The sequence below is a fragment of the Nuphar pumila genome, chromosome 11, assembly GCF_984573655.1.
Source record: "Nuphar pumila chromosome 11, dmNupPumi1.hap1.1, whole genome shotgun sequence".
Taxonomy (NCBI): Eukaryota; Viridiplantae; Streptophyta; class Magnoliopsida; order Nymphaeales; family Nymphaeaceae; genus Nuphar; species Nuphar pumila.
In genome coordinates this window covers 103,234,192-103,250,182 of record NC_143259.1, presented here as the reverse complement: position 1 = coordinate 103,250,182, position 15,991 = coordinate 103,234,192, and the positions used below count along the sequence as shown (strand labels likewise).

General features: G+C 37.0%; 1 protein-coding gene and 1 long non-coding RNA gene across 2 annotated transcripts; both read left to right on the top strand.

Annotated features, from left to right (window-relative positions):
• Positions 1-674: 674 nt before the first annotated feature.
• On the top strand, positions 675-7,794 carry LOC149822651 (uncharacterized protein At4g15545-like). The gene is made up of 8 exons (XM_089980335.1): positions 675-807; positions 966-1,312; positions 1,553-1,621; positions 6,144-6,197; positions 6,345-6,417; positions 6,537-6,611; positions 6,694-6,972; positions 7,679-7,794. The coding sequence occupies exons 2-8, from the start codon at positions 1,022-1,024 to the stop codon at positions 7,792-7,794; spliced, it is 957 nt and encodes a 318-aa protein (XP_089836461.1). The 5' UTR covers positions 675-807; positions 966-1,021.
• Positions 7,795-9,593: 1,799 nt separating this feature from the next.
• On the top strand, positions 9,594-15,062 carry LOC149822650 (uncharacterized). Its single transcript, XR_016425701.1, has 4 exons — positions 9,594-9,621; positions 9,704-9,782; positions 14,632-14,745; positions 14,827-15,062. It is a non-coding gene; the product is annotated as an uncharacterized LOC149822650 (long non-coding RNA).
• Positions 15,063-15,991: the final 929 nt, after the last annotated feature.

Genomic DNA, 15,991 nt, shown 5'->3' with positions numbered 1-15,991 from the left:
CGAGCCGAGCTTGCCATGTTAGTGCTCAGCTCATCTACCTAAACAAGGCTCGCGAGTTCAATTTCCGATCCGAGCCGAACGGTGAGCTGGTCATTTCATTTCCCAGCCCTGTGTGTGGGTGCGCGTGCCTTTGAGGGTCTCAACTTTTAACTGGATACGGAACTTTATTTAGGATCTAAGTCTAATCCACATCTAAAAGAAGAACCAATCCTCAAAAACCAGATCTGAAATGGGATCTAACCCATATTTTGGTATTGGATATCATGTATATCAATTGAGACAGATCCATAATATATTTGGGTTTATCCAGATTTAGGTTGGAACTAGACGAGTGTTGTAGTTGGATTTGGGTCAAATTGAGTCTAACCTATTGATTTTTGAGTAAACCCCGACAGACCCAAACCCAATTTTGTTCCACACCTATTTGGAACTTACGTAAAGGATCCGAATCCAAAATAATATGATAGGATTGGGAGTGATATCTCACCCTACCGGATCCGTTTGTATCCCTACTTGAACACAACTAAAGGAAGCCAAATAGAATAATAAATTAATAATTCCCATAACATAAACATCCGTGATTTAGGGTGCCAACATTTTCCAGCATGTCCAATTCAAATTATTTTTTTTTTACCTTTTGGAGATTTTGGAGGGAAACTTTTCAGAGTTTCAAACGCCACCACATACAACTCCTCCCCCAAAAATTCCACCCACCCACCATTTTTTTCTTCTCCGACCCCTGAAAAGACCCTCAGAATTGGTCCCCTGAAAACCCTAACCGTCAATCCTCACAATCAGACGCAAAAGGTTCGTCATGAGCTTCCGAATTTTGTAATTACTTTCTCTTTTGGTTCAATCTCAGTGAAGTTTTGATTCTTATTGTATATTTTCATGGAAATTTGGATTTTGCTCGTTATTTTTTGATCTAATTTTGTTGAAATCGTTTTTTTTTTCTGGGTTCCTAGTTTTTCATTTTGGGTTAGGAATTAGGGCACTTTAATTGATCAGTTAAGGGAAAGGAATGAATCAGGGTAGCAATTATTCGAGCGGGCTGGGTTCGGATTTCCATCTGCCTGACGAGATTCTCGCCGTTATCCCCACCGACCCTTACGACCAGCTCGATTTGGCACGGAAGATTACGTCATTGGCGATCGCGTCTCGGGTGTCGAAGCTCGAATCAGAGACGGGTAGGCTGAAGCAGAAGATTTCCGAGAAGGACCGGCTGATTTACGATCTCCAGGACAAAGTCTTGCAGCTGGAGCGAGCGTTTCAGGAAACGGACGCTCGTCTTCGTGTTGCCCTCGATGAGAATGTATGCGCTGTTAGACCTTCACTTATTGGCTTCTGAAACGGATTGATTTTTTGGGGGTTTCATTTCTGGATTCATTCTCCTGAATCGTTTCTTATTACAGCAATCCATTGTCTTCATTCATAGTTCTGTATCTTCAGAACTGTTTTTTTGTGAACACCATTAACATCATCATTGCCACCACCACTGTTGTTGTTTGTTGTATTGAATGTGATGATCAACAAGAGATTTTCGGACATGCAGATAAAGCTTTCCAATGAGAAAGATGCGTTGACGATTGCCACAAAAAGGTTGAACAGAGATTTGGCCAAGGTAAATCATCCTTCTTTCTGAAAGAAGTTTTAGTTGTTTTTCATCTCAGTCTCACTTTTGCTCTCTCTTCTATCAAACACTGCTGCATTTAAAGGTTATAATCGGCGCTTCTTGTTTTTGACCATTTATAGTATTTTATTCATGCGGATATAATGCTGTAGACCTTTTGGGTTTGGCTTGTTCATTTGATAGAAAATTGTATATTTCTATAATTGAGACACTTACTTGATATTGATTTTTCTGTTAATATTTACCTACTTTATGTGTCAATGAAAATAATCCTTTTGATTATAGGAATCTGTTTAAGAAGTAATACTGCTTTGAAACTGAAATAATGAGCTTATCGTGGCATCTAAATTTGTAAAATTCCCTAATAGAGTAAATTATGGTAATTTGTTGTCGTCTATGGAAATGAGATTGATCAAAGTCAGGTGCTTTGATTTCTAGCTTCTGGGTGAATTACGATGGTGATGCTTGTCTGTTTAGAGGGTCTCCTTTTGTTTTTGTCATTTGTACTCAAGTGATCTCTGTGAAGGCTGAGGAGGATGAGCAAGGGAAACCATAGGCCAGGTAGGCCAATTGGTCAAATCACGCTTGGTCACTTTATGTTTGATGATATTGGTCTTTAACTAGAGAACCTGATACTCTTGGTAGTTGGTACCGGACCTAGGCCAAATACTGATAAAAAAACTTGGTCTGGTAGCAAAGAAACTGAAAACAAAAGTATTATGCATAAAAGACATAAGGACAACAATGGTGTCTTAACCACTGGTCATGAGTCTATGTGAAGGTCATATTGCACAGTATAACATGATATAATAAATTGTAGCATTGCATGCTCATAATACATGATACAAGCACCCCTCCCTCTCTTGAGTTGAGAAAAAGTGTGTATTAAGAACTGAAAAAAATTGGGTCATACCATGTTATAACATATGGTCAATTTTTTTTATTGCTAGGCATTGGTCAGGAATAGGGCTGGCAAATGAACCGAGCAGCTTGTGACTTGGTGCGGTTTGGCTCATCCAGAACTCGTTCGTGAATGGTTCATATAGTTGGCGAGCCTAGCCATGAGCAGCTTGTTTAACTTAAACAATACGGTGTTTGGGTACACTCGATTTGGGAGAGCTTGTATTAGATAAAATATACATATATTTTAAGTATAATATATATTTTAATTGTGATATATAAAAGGAATAATGCAGAAAATATATATGCAAAGATAATGATGCATGGAAAATATATGGAACATATATGTTTTTACATATTACACTTTATATATATATATATATATATATATATATATATATATATATATATATATATATATATATATATATAATTACCTAATAGGCCAGCTCAAGCTCGGCTCAGCTAAACATGAACATGAGCCGAGTCACGGGCTCAATCCACTGGACCACTGGTAAACAAGTCGAGCTCGAACATGCCCTGTTCGGTTATTTCAGCTCGTTTACTAGCCCCTGTCGGGAATGCTTGGAGGCTGGCCCTTTTGTGCTGGGCGTGGGATCTATTCCTACTTAAGCTGGTTGGGACTGCATCTAGGCTTGACAAGCCATAAGCCGGTCAGCCGGACCATGGCTTATTAATGGGCCTGTTATAATGGCTTGGCCCAGCCCGCCCCATGGTCTGGCCTATGTAAAGGGTGGGAAGCCAGTGGGCATGGGGTGGTCTATTTGGTTTAGGCAACGGTTGGTCTGTTTGGATTAGGCATAGGCTGGAATTTTGAACTTGAACTCATCCTCTCCAAATAGATGGGTCATTATACTCACCCTTAACTTATATTTTTTGATAAAAATTTTAAGATACATTATTTAGATCTTTATTATTTTGAACAAGACCTTTTGAATAAATATGACTTTATTTAGTAATATTTAGATCTTGTTTACTTCTAACGAGACATTTTTTTATTAAATAGGGCTTCATTTAGGAACCCACCCTATTTATAAGATTGGCAAGAAAAGAGTTTTTTCTTAGGTTTTATTAAGGTTATGTAAGATTGGATTTAGAAATGGAATACAAGAAAGAAGGAAACAATTACGGGAAACGGCTCATTGCTTTATTTTATGTTCCTTGTAATTGGTGAAAGTGATGGATAAAAGACATTGGATAACCCTTCTTTTGTCAATAGCTAAGTCACACGGACTCGGCTAAAATGTCGACGCACCCCCGTCGACACGCCCCAACATGGGTGCGACTTCGGACACGGGCAACGAAGTGTCGGACTCGGTCAACGCATTGAGGCCGAGTCCATCCACATTTTGGACTCGGTCAACTTTGACTGAGTCTATTTTTGTCCATTTATTAAAATTAAGTTGGACTCAGGTCGGGTCCGGATCTGGACCCGACTCGGAACCAAGACGGTATCACACTCACAAGCTTCTTTATCTGTTATATTTTGATAAGTTTGTGTTGTTACTTCAATAGAATTACTTTTTTGTTTTTACTTTAAAATTTACAATCTTATTATTGTTATATATATATATATATTGTTATATATATATATATATAGCCGTGTCTCTGTGTCCAAAATTTTTGAAATTTCTCCGCACCCGTGTCGCACGCATACCTGCACCCATGTGACATAGGTCAATAGTAATACTTAATACTTGCTAAAACCTTTTTTAGTTAGTCTCACACTTCTAAAACTCGTTATACTCTTGAAGTAAATACTTGATAGCTGATGCTTTATTTAAAATTTTATGTGGTGTGGGATTATTACTTTATTTGATATTTCTATTTTCAATTGTTTCAATTTTAGATCCTTTTGATAGTTGATACATGTGATGAATACATTTTCAAAACATTGTCATTATGGTTATTTTAGTTGTTAGTGTCATAATATTTTCTACATAGTCACAATTGTCTTTTCGACAATTTCTCGGCCACGGAATATTTTGATTTTTTTTATCTGGGAAATATCTGCCTTCTAATTTTTTTATAAAGAAGTATATGGCAAAAGTAATATAAATTTTTATAAAGGGATTATAAGATTTTACAATAGTATGAGCCCATAAATACAAAGCACAATGTCTCACTTTGAAAAAATAGGGATGAACGCTTCTATACATGGTTTATAGGGGCATTTACTATGGTTTAGAGTGTAAGGGGACACAAAGTTAGTCCCATATCGAAGAGGAGGGGAAAGAAGCTCCCCTCCCATCTCTATTTAAGCAGGTGCTTCCCCCCTCATGCGAAATAAAGAAAAGAAAGGCTGCTCTTCAAGTGGGTTGAGTCCATGCCAGCAGCCTTTCATATTTTTCAAAGTGGGGCTTAAAAATGCCCTTGCTTGCCTTTTAAGTAAAAGTTTCTTTTCGTTTTGGTTGTTAATAATTGCAATAAGAACACAATATTATCGCGAGATATTTAAAGTAAGTTTCTCTTTAATTTCTAATATGATGAGAACATGGATTGAATATTCAATCCACACAGGATTAGAGCATGGATTGAATATTCTAATACGATGAGTACCTCTTTTCTTTTATTGGCAAGCTGGGTTTAGGCAGATCACTACCAGTAATCAAAGAAAGATAATGCATTACAAATCACACAAGGGTGGGATACGAGTCTGGTGGTTTAACCTTCCACACCCTATCTTCATGGATCAAACCCATCCCCACTAGGCTACAAGCCCAATAGTTACAGTCTTTGTCGACCATCCAACATCAAACATGACATGCTATCATATTCATGGCTACTTGTTTTTGAATAAAACTAAGTCACAATCTTCTTCTTCTTCCTTGGCTCTCATCCTATATATTCATCCCTTTTTAATTTTCATATTATCATAGTTTTCTTATTTTTGTATCATAACTTCGACGGGTGATCATTTTTCCTTTCAGCAATGAGAAACCAAATTTAATGGCCAAACCACCTGCACAAATTTTCTCTATACATTATATTTTGTGTTTTTAGGGTTCACTTTCATGTTCACACAGTGACGTACATGACTTCATGGATCTCCATATGCCTCAAGACAAGTTGATGTTTTTTGAAGTTAAAACTCAATGCACAATATCACTAAAAAAGCATGGATTCATGAAAATAACAAATTATAGAAAAAATGTCCTTGCGAGTCAAACCTGCATGATATGCTAACTGACTTGTTACTGTTATTTGGTCATGTTAGCTGTCAAAATCTATGCCTTATGGGATAAGGTTGATGAGAAATGGCAAGGTACATGACCTACATTATGCTGCTTATATGTAGGGCACCATCTCTTGTTGTTAGAGGCTTTTACACTTCATTCGTGTGTTTGTCTGCTGGCATACTGGCAATGTTTTTTTTGTTTTGTTTTTTTGTTTTATTTTAAAAGCTTATCATACAATTCTTGAAGGATTTGAATGTGGATGTTAATTATAGGAGTTTAAAGTTCTATATTGGCATACACAATCAAGTTCCATGATAGGACTACACTAGTATCTATTTTTCTTTATACCATCTATATTGCTTCTGAATGCTGATGGTACTTAAGCATAACTAGGCTTCTGGTTCCTTTGGCAGCTGGAAACATTCAAGAGACATTTAATGCAGTCACTTAGTGAAGATAATTCATCTGTAAGATTTATTTACAAACTGAAAAAGTTTATGTAGGAGTGCTCTCGATCAGGACACTCTTTCTCTCTCTGACATGGTCACATGCATGCATGCAAACAAATAGACTTCCACTAAATGTTATCCGCATGATTTCTGTTTGTTTATCAGCAAGCAGAAACGGTTGATATTGGCACTTGTGAGCCGTCAGTTGATAAATCATCTTCTTGTTCATCTGTGAAAGGTATTTAATTTTTGAGACTTCATATTATCTCTAGATGCTAGTTATCCTCTTGTTAGCAATACATATTATCTCTAGATAATTCATTGTGCTTGCTTTTTCTTTTTCCTTTGGTGTCTTAGATGAGGAGCCTAATGGCTACACTTCAAATCAATTCCAAAGTGGCTTAGCAGATGCGACAAATACATTTCAAGATAGTAAGTTTTGCTCAAGTTGTAGACTTGTAGTATACGGGTCTTTTGACGATGGTTCATTAATTTGTGTGGACACCATTTGCAGACTCAAGGAATGTTGGTTGTAAATTCTCTATAACACCATACATCACTCCACGGCTTACTCCAACAGGAACACCAAAAGTGGTATCGAGTACAGTTTCCCCAAAGGTTTTTTCTGCAGCTGTGTCTCCAAGACTGAATTCAGCTGCTACTTCACCAACGAAATCTCACTTTGATGGGCGATCTGCATTGCCATCATGGTACCCTCCAAGTCAGCAGTCCTCTGCACCTGGCTCCCCTCCTCATGGACGTTCATTTCCAGGTTTTCCACATGCTTCTGAATGTTTGTACTGCTTGAATATCTGGACCTTTTTCTTTTGGTCATACTTGAACTATCCGGCTGATTTGACTCATCAAAGTTTCATTCTATTTTGGATTGACCATATGGTAGGTGACCTGTGGACTTTTGGTTGTCGATGTCATGAGTCCAGTTCATGGTTCTTCTAAGAAAGACTTTGGAAACATTGGAAACTGATGATTCTCATGTGATGTGGACCACCACTAATCTTTTAGTGCAGACAGTTAGTTTTTAGTTTTTACGTACATCACATGAACATGCTATATAAGGTCTCATTTCTATGTGGCATGGCACGACATGCGGACAGGCCATGTCACATGCTATGGCATGTCCAACATTATTTGGTGCTTTACTATTAAAATATCAAAATATATTTTTATCATTAAAATTTAAAAAATTTATGCCATCGTCTTCTAATTTTCAAATATAGCTTATGTATCTCTTGTATCCATATTGTGTCTGCATCTGTTTGTATCAATATGACATAGGTTTTGGCATTCAATGGCTAGAAGTGAAGCTCCTAGTGGGACTATCGTGGAAAACTTCATGTTTTGACGTGGAGAAAAAATGTTTTTGCATTTTCCTACTTTTTTATTATTGTACTTTTACCTACTTTTTGTGGGCCATGCAAAAATGAGAAAGATTTGCTGTAGTAATGAGTCTCAGTTGGTCATGAAGTTGGATTAAATAGTACTTCTTGGAGGATATATCATTGCATGGACGGAGCCAATTGGTGGGGAAGGAAAAGCTCTAGCTGCCCCTCCTCCTCCACCTTTCAGGCTGCTTGTCAAATTAGGGGATTTTTGAGTCCAAATTCCAATTAAATGAATGTGCCTAATTTACCCCCTACTTAAAGTTTCTTTATGGTAACTTGTTAAATATTTCCTATTGCAAAGATCTAGGAGAAAAGAAAGAGATAGTTTGGTTGCCTATTTAATCTCAAATGCTCTCTCTCTATATCTATATATATAGAGATAGATATATATTAGCCAAAACCGCCATCCTAATGAAGGGTTAGATCTCCCTCTCTAGGATGTTTCGTATTCCACTGTCTCCACTAGCTTTAAGGAGTTTGTTAATGTATGCATTACTAATTACCTATTTTACTCTCTTAAGTTTATAGACGTTTTTATTTTACTTTCTCTCTCACTCTCATGTGCGTGATGAGGGCATAATGACAAAAGTTCTCAACATTTCTGAAAAAGGCACCTACACATAGAAACTATGTCACACAAACACTCCATTTTTCCCTCTGGACCTGTGTCAACATGCGTGTCCACTTGTCGACACATGGACACGCCATTTTATTTTACCCTCCGTATATACAAGTTTATATTTAATTTATAATTTATAATTATATTTTCAGTTTATAACTTTATATTTTCTATATATAATGCATATTTTAGATATAGCATATATATTTAGATTATATTCAGTTTATTTTGTATTTATGTGATATATATCTATTCTAGTACATTTGAAGGGTCCTACCTCCCGTGCCCTGACCACTTCCATATCAGGGACCGTGTACGATTTGGATATCTTTTTCATTCAATTGTATAATGAATCATTTGATTCAAAGAACTGCGCTTAACGTCTGCACTTCCAAGTCTCGTTGTCGCTCTTTTCTCAATGTTGTTGGGAAGGTCAACTTACTCGCATTCGCTTTCTGTTCGACATGGAGCTCGCAAACTCGCTCTGCCTGCCCTGAAGAAATAGGAGGCACGGGCCACAGGTCACACATAAGCAGCCGCCTTTCTAATGTCCTCTTCCTCTTTTTTCTTAAGTCTGTCCGAATGTCTCCCATTTGTATAATGTACGAGGAGGATTCTATTCTATTAGAATGAAGCAGGAATCATCAAAGCCCACCTACAAAAGCCGCCTTCTTCATCATGTTGTTCCATATATATATATATATATATATATATATATATATATATATATATATATATATATATATATAGAGAGAGAGAGAGAGAGAGAGAGAGAGAGAGAGAGAGAGAGAGAGAGAGAGAGAGAGAGAGAGAGAGAGAGAGAGAGAGAGAGATTCTCAGGAAGATGCCGACTCCACGTAACAACTAACTCCTACATAACCGGCACACTCATCCATTTTTTGATTTTGGGGATTTTCATTTAAAATCCCACATTTGCATGCTATGCTAAAAGAGCCTCATGTTTTCTCAAAAGACTTATCAGTGTCCAATTTTTTAGTAAAATAGTCAAATGAAATTAGCCTCTGTTTTGGAACCTGTGTTGGGGGGAGTTACAAGGAGTTGGGGAGAGTAGAACTACCGGAAATGTATTTGGGAGGAGAATGTCGTGTCGTACCCTCCATACCCGTACCCAGGCGATAGCTTAGCAATAACCTATGTCATTTTTAAAAAGTTTCTAAGGGAAGACATTTTTGTGCACAAGTGCCCCTCCTCCATCTATAAGTAGTATATATATAATTTATTATTTCTAATTATATATGTAATATGGGCCAGGTTTTCTTGCCTTCTTTTGTGGGAAATCCTAGCCCCAACACTTAACCTTCAGGCAGAGAAAAAAGATGATGTTTTCTGATTCAAGTTGCATGTCTTTTGTAGGACGTACTCCTCGGATGGATGGAAAAGCATTCTTCCGCCAAGCCAGGTTTATGTTTTCCTCCAATGGTTATTTTCTGTGGTTTGGTTCATATTTTTCCATAACAGCTTTGATATTTGTTATACTTCAGGAGTCGCCTCCAGTATGAGCAGTTCAGTGCATTCTTGGCTAACATCAAAGAGCTAAATGCACACAAACAGTCTCGTGAGGTAACATCTGTCTCTTGTTGACCCAATTACTAACTTATTAGGCACTCTCCAGAGCTTAACATAATGCTCTATCTTCCTGAGATCTACTTGGTATACTTCTGAGTTAAGTCAAGTTGCTATGGACTTGGGATGTTATTCACAAGACCTTTGGTATCCCACTGGTGTTAGTTGAAAATACATAAATTCTTGTTAACTTGATAAAGTTCTTACTGTGATTAAATTGATAATGTGAGAACATGATAAAATTCATGTACGAAAATTCCTTCTAAGAATAACAGCAATACCTTATGAAAAGCAATTTAAGTAATAGATACTTGTGGAAGAGTAATTTGTTGCAGCATGATTGAAGAAAGGCTATGCATGTTATGCTATGTTACACATTGACATGGATGTATAGGTGTTGGACATGCCAAGACTTATATATATACATGAAATATGAACGTCTTAAATAAGACACTTCCGATCTAAGCCACCTAAAAGTGTCCTAAACTGGTTACTTTGTATTCAAAACATTTTAAACTGTCCTAAATTAGACACTTTGTGTCCAAGCATCAGACACTTTGTTATAAATGAATACTTCATGTCCAAGTGTCGAACGCCGTGTGCCATGAACTGGACACTTCGTGTCCAAGTTTTGGACATGCAACATGCATATCCACCTTTATGAGCACTTGCACATCAAAACGTTGCATGTAGGGGTGGCAAAACCTGACACGACCCGCCAACCCGACCCGCCAACCTGCCTCTTAGGCGGGTTCGGGTTGGGCTTAAGCCAACCCGTTTAATAAACGGGTTGACCCGCATAACCCGTTTATTAAACGGGCCGGGTTCGGGTTGGGGGTATGCCAACCCGCCAACCCGGCTGACCCGTTTAATAAACGGGTTAGGTGGGTGGGTCAACCCGTCAACCCGCCAACCTGACCCACGAACCTGAGAACCCGTTTACCCGACCCAACCCATTTATTAAATGGGTTGGTGGGTCGTGTCGGGTTACCCGTTTATTAAACGGGTCGGGTTCGTGTTTGCCACAGCCGACCCGTTTAATAAACGGGTCGAGTTCGGGTTGAGGTATGCTGACCCGCCAACCCGACACGATTGCCACCCCTAGTTGCATGCCTATGGAGTGTCCAGGTGTGTGCATGTCGATGTTGGTGTCCAATTGTGTCCAACACAGGCACCTTCGGCATCTAGAAGTGTCGATGTAACATATATTGTTAGCAGAAACCAATAACAATCAGCTGCTTAGCTGAGTACTATCAAGTTGCAATACCATAATGATTCTCAACATGTATTTGGATGAGTTTGGTTGTTTGTGTAATGAAGTGACAAGGAAGAATACAATCACGATGCCACTAAAGGCATACAGGAGAAAGCATGAGCAAAAGGCCACAAAGGCAATAACAAAGCCACATGGGCACACTCACAACGGCACACAAAGAGCACACCACAATAAAAACAAAATATTTTATTCACTCTAAAAATGCTTAAGAAAAACATGCTTTGAATGTGGGAAGCATCCCACATATATACACATGAAGGGGAGAGAGGAGGCTAGCTCACTAGCCGTTGGGCTAGTCCCAACTGCTATAATGCGATGGACAAAACTGCCCTTAATGGGCAGAACCTATTACAAATAAAGAATGAAAATAAAAAAGACAAAACTTTCCCTAATAGTCCAACTTTATTACAAAAAGAACAAAAGAAAAAATTACATAAAATAAACCTAGATTATAAACTATATATATATATATATATATATATATATATATATATATATATATATATATATATATATATATAGGCAAACCCGTATCTTCGAATGAGTTTTCCTTTGAACCTGTTTGAATGTGCTGTGTAATGCCGTGCGTCTTTTTTTTTTTTTGAAAAAAAAGATTTAACGACGATTTTGAGCCATTACTAAATCTATGTTTTTCCATCCAAACTTTTAGCAGCAGTCAAGACCACACTAAAAGTGCTGAGCGCAAATAAAAAATGATGCAGCTAATTTGGGGACCCAATCAATTGTCGATATGACGTTGGATCTTCAAGAAGTGTTCCATCTTTGAGCCTCATCTTTGCATTAATAACCTTCGGGTTGTTTGCCTTTTTCTTATATGAAATCCTTGATCTAGCTATAATATTTGCAACTAGCTTCGTTTGAGACAAAATATATCCCCTTGGTGAATAAGCTACCTCAATACCTAAAAAGGATCTCCAATAGCCAAGGTCAGACATATTAAAATGATTTTTAAGAATAACTTTGATTTCTTCTACTCCCTTTTTATCACTTTCAGTAATAATCACGTCATCCATGTATAACAAGAGGATGACAATATCAGAACCTCTATCATTCACAAGGAGAGTTGTGTCGGTATAACAAGATCTATATTGTTGAACCTGTTATACCATGCTTTAGGGGCTTGTTTGAGCTCATACAAACCCTTCCTTAATTGAAGAACATTCTCTTTTTTTATCACAAGATCAGGTGGATGATCCATGTATACTTCGTCATTAAGGTTTTTGTTCAAAAAGGCATTCTTAACATTCAATTGGTAAATGGTTCACTTTTTAATAGATGTTAGAGCAATGAAGGTCTTAACACTTGTCATGGGGGCTATTGGTGCAAATGTTTTTTCATAATCTATCTCGTATTCTTGAGAATAACCCTTGACTAATAGTCTAGCTTTTTATCTTTTTAAAGATCCATCTTCCTTGGTTTTAACCTTAAACGCTTATTTACATCCTAGTCTTTTTTTTTCTATGGGTAAAGGTTGAATTTTTCAAGTTTTGCCTTTTCTAGAGTATGTAGTTCTAACTTCATGACATCAATACATTCGAGAATATCCTTAGTCTCTTTTTACGAAGATGATTCATAAAATGAATGATTGGACATAAGACAAACTCTTTATTTTGGAGCAAAATATTCATAGGAGAAACTTATTAAGAGGTCTAGAAATGCGATCAGATCTCTTAACACTAGGTTTTTCTATGGCATGTGATTGCATATACCTATCAAGTGCACATGGAATGTTGTCAGCCATTTTTCGATAGTAACATTGAGTACCCATGATCAAACATTTGAGAAACGAAAAATAAACTTATGTTTTGGAATAGCTCTAATTTTTGGAACATAAAATTCATTTGAAATATTTTTTAAAGTTTTAATATCTTTTATTCATAAAGAAGTATCATTTGCATTAGAAACAAAATATTTGCATGAATTAATAGTGCATTCAGATAAGAGAGACTCATTAGGAGTCATATGAAAAGATGCGTCAAAATCAAGAATCCACAAACACATACTAGATGGAGCGGAGGTAGATACCACAACTCCGGAGGTGGATATTAAAGATGGCTTGAAAAATTGTTGAAGAGTCTCTACAAGTTGAGAAATGGACAAATCTTTAAGTTCTTTAGCTTTCTTGTTTGCCTCGTCCTCTTTCTTGGAAGATTCTTCAACGCTGGCTACTTCCTTTTTGAGATTTGGACAACCTGGCTTGATGTGACTTAGTTCATTACAAAAACTACATAATTTTTCTCTCTTCACCATGGTTATTTCTCCCAAAGTGAGGATGTCTATATGTTCTCACATTGTTGTTTGGTCTAGACATGACAAGAACTCCTTTGGACATGTTAAATCGTGTTTCTTCTTGATATACTTTGGCAAGAACTTTATCAAGAGTAGGAGCAATGGTCCTATTAAGAACGGGTGACCTAACTTGTCCAAATTCGGGTCTTAGCTAAAAAAGAAATGTAAATATCTTTTCTGAGTTGTTTTTGTCACATCTCGATAACATTCTCACCTTGGTTCAAGCAAAGCCAACTCATCCCATAAGGGAGAGAGAATCTCATAGTAATCTCTAGTACTCTTGTCACTTTGTCTTATAGTATGTATTTTGTTTGAGAGGAAGTATTGGGGAGCTAAATCCGTTTCCACGAACATTTATTTAAGAACGACCCAGGCATCACACTTTTTTATATTTAACTATGTGGGCAGCGATCTTGAGTTTTATGCTATTTATTAACCAAGACAATAATTGGGTATTTTCGGCTTCCTAATCTTCCATCTTGTTTTGGTATTCTTTAAGAGTCTTTTGACATTCATTGTCGTCAAGGGCCTTGATTTGATCATATTTTTTGTATGAGTTGTGATTCCTTCATCATCTTACTCATATACTTCCAAAGTTTCTTTCCTTTGAGATGATTTTGCATGGCAGCGGTCTACATGAGATAGTTTGAATCATTGAACTTCAAAGAGATCATCGTCATATATTCTTTCTCGGCCATAATAAAAGCTAGAAGCAACGGACTCCAATAATGAAGATACCCTTTACTCCAAGATAGTCTCCTTCCGCAATTGCGAGCACAAACCACGAAACAAGAGTAGAAGAAAAAAAAATACAATAGAACACAAGACTCTGATACAATGTAATGAAGTGACAAAGAAGAATACAATCACGATGCTGCTAAAGGCATACAAGAGAAAGCATGAGCAAAAGGCCACAAAGGCAATACATTAGCCACTAATGTGCAATAACAAGGGCACACTCACAAGCACAAAAAAAGCACAACACAAAAAAAAACATTCACTCTAAAAATGCTTTAGAAAATTATATTTTGAATGTGGGAAGCCTCCCACATATATACACATGAAAGGGAGAGAGGAGGCTAGCTCACTAGCCGTTGGGGTACTCCCAATGGTTATATTGCTATATACAAAACTGCCCCCTAATGGGCAGACCTTATTACAAAAAGAACAAAAGAAAAAGTTACTAAAATAAACTTAGATTATAAACTATATATATATATATATATATTTCAACAGTCTGATCTAGTGCTTAAATTTCAGGAAACTTTGAGAAAGGCAGAAGAGATTTTTGGTCCTGATAACAAAGATCTTTACTTGTCCTTCCAAGGATTACTCAACCGGAGCGTGTCTTGAGTACCCATTCCATTCCTAAAGGTGCTTCTTCTTTGTAGATAGTGTTCTTTCTTTGATGGATCAAGTTTGTGAAATCAGTGAGCCGTTTATTTCCATATGCAGGTGTGACGAAGTTCTGCTTCCACTCTTGCCATGCTATTTTAGATCTGAGAAAACCATGAAGGCAATGATGAATTGGCTTGTCGGGCTTCCAATGTTGGAAGTACTACTGCTTTTCAGATCATGGATGTAGCAATTGGCTCCATCTTATCAAAGAAAGTTTAGTTTGCTGACTTTGTAAATACGTGGCCTCTCATCTAGGTCTCATGTTTCACCTAACATGTTGGTATCTACAAACTGCTCTAAGAAATGATGATGGGCGTTTCTAATATTTTATAAAGCTAGCGAGCCTCATTATAGATCATATGATAGGGTAAATTTTAAGTGAATCTGCTGTGGTAGGGGCTGGGAAATGAGACAAGCTGTTTTTGGTTCAGCTTGTGCTTGTCTCGTAAGTAGCTTGTTTGAACTTGTAAAATAGGCTCGACAAGCTGAACAACAATAACCGTTTTGCTCGTTAGGTAATAATAAATATGGTTTAGATATTTTTTATATCATATAATGTAGTGCATAATGAACAGTTGAAGTGTTTGACTTGGCAAGGAATAGGTTTAAAGCTAAAATGAATGTATTGTCTTCTTAAATGTGCCAATTTGAACTCTGCTCAATGAGGCTAGAGTTTAAAATCTAGTATTTTCAGCTTTGAAAATAATGTATGAAAACGAGCAAGCTGGAGCCTGGCTTAACTCACTACAGGAAAACAAGTTGAGCTTAAGGGCACATTTTGGAAGCAAGAAAAACTCTTAATATGAAAGAGACATTTTCCCATGAGAAGTTTTGATATGATAATTTTTCTAAAATAATTTTTTTTCACTTATTTGGGTATCATGAAAAAAATAAAATGAAAAATCTTTAAAAAATAAGAGAGAAGAGTGGTGGGAACTTTTTTGGCACGGTTTTCTCAGAGGTTGGATTATGGATGGTGGTGGAGCTTGTCCGGTTTTTTTTTTTTTTGAGGTGGGTGGTAGTGATAGTGGTGAGATGGATGGTGAAAAATCATTGTAGGGAGAGTCTCAAGAGGTAGGTAGTGGTGAGATGGATGGTGGTGGTGGTTAGATGATGAGTGGGAGTTGGTAGTTGGTAGTGGTGAGATGGGTGGCAGAGAGTGTAAATTACTATTTTCTCTTGGTAGGCTTTCACTTTTCTCATTGTAGGAATGTTTTTTTAT

What these genes read in the sequence shown, in the direction of transcription:
- LOC149822651 (XM_089980335.1), top strand. Translation starts at nt 1,022, where the DNA reads ATGAATCAGGGTAGCAATTATTCGAGCGGGCTGGGTTCGGATTTCCAT. An exon ending in GTGTTGCCCTCGATGAGAAT is followed by an intron (nt 1,313 to 1,552) that starts GTATGCGCTGTT and finishes TCGGACATGCAG; the next exon opens with ATAAAGCTTTCCAATGAGAA. An exon ending in TGAACAGAGATTTGGCCAAG is followed by an intron (nt 1,622 to 6,143) that starts GTAAATCATCCT and finishes TTCCTTTGGCAG; the next exon opens with CTGGAAACATTCAAGAGACA.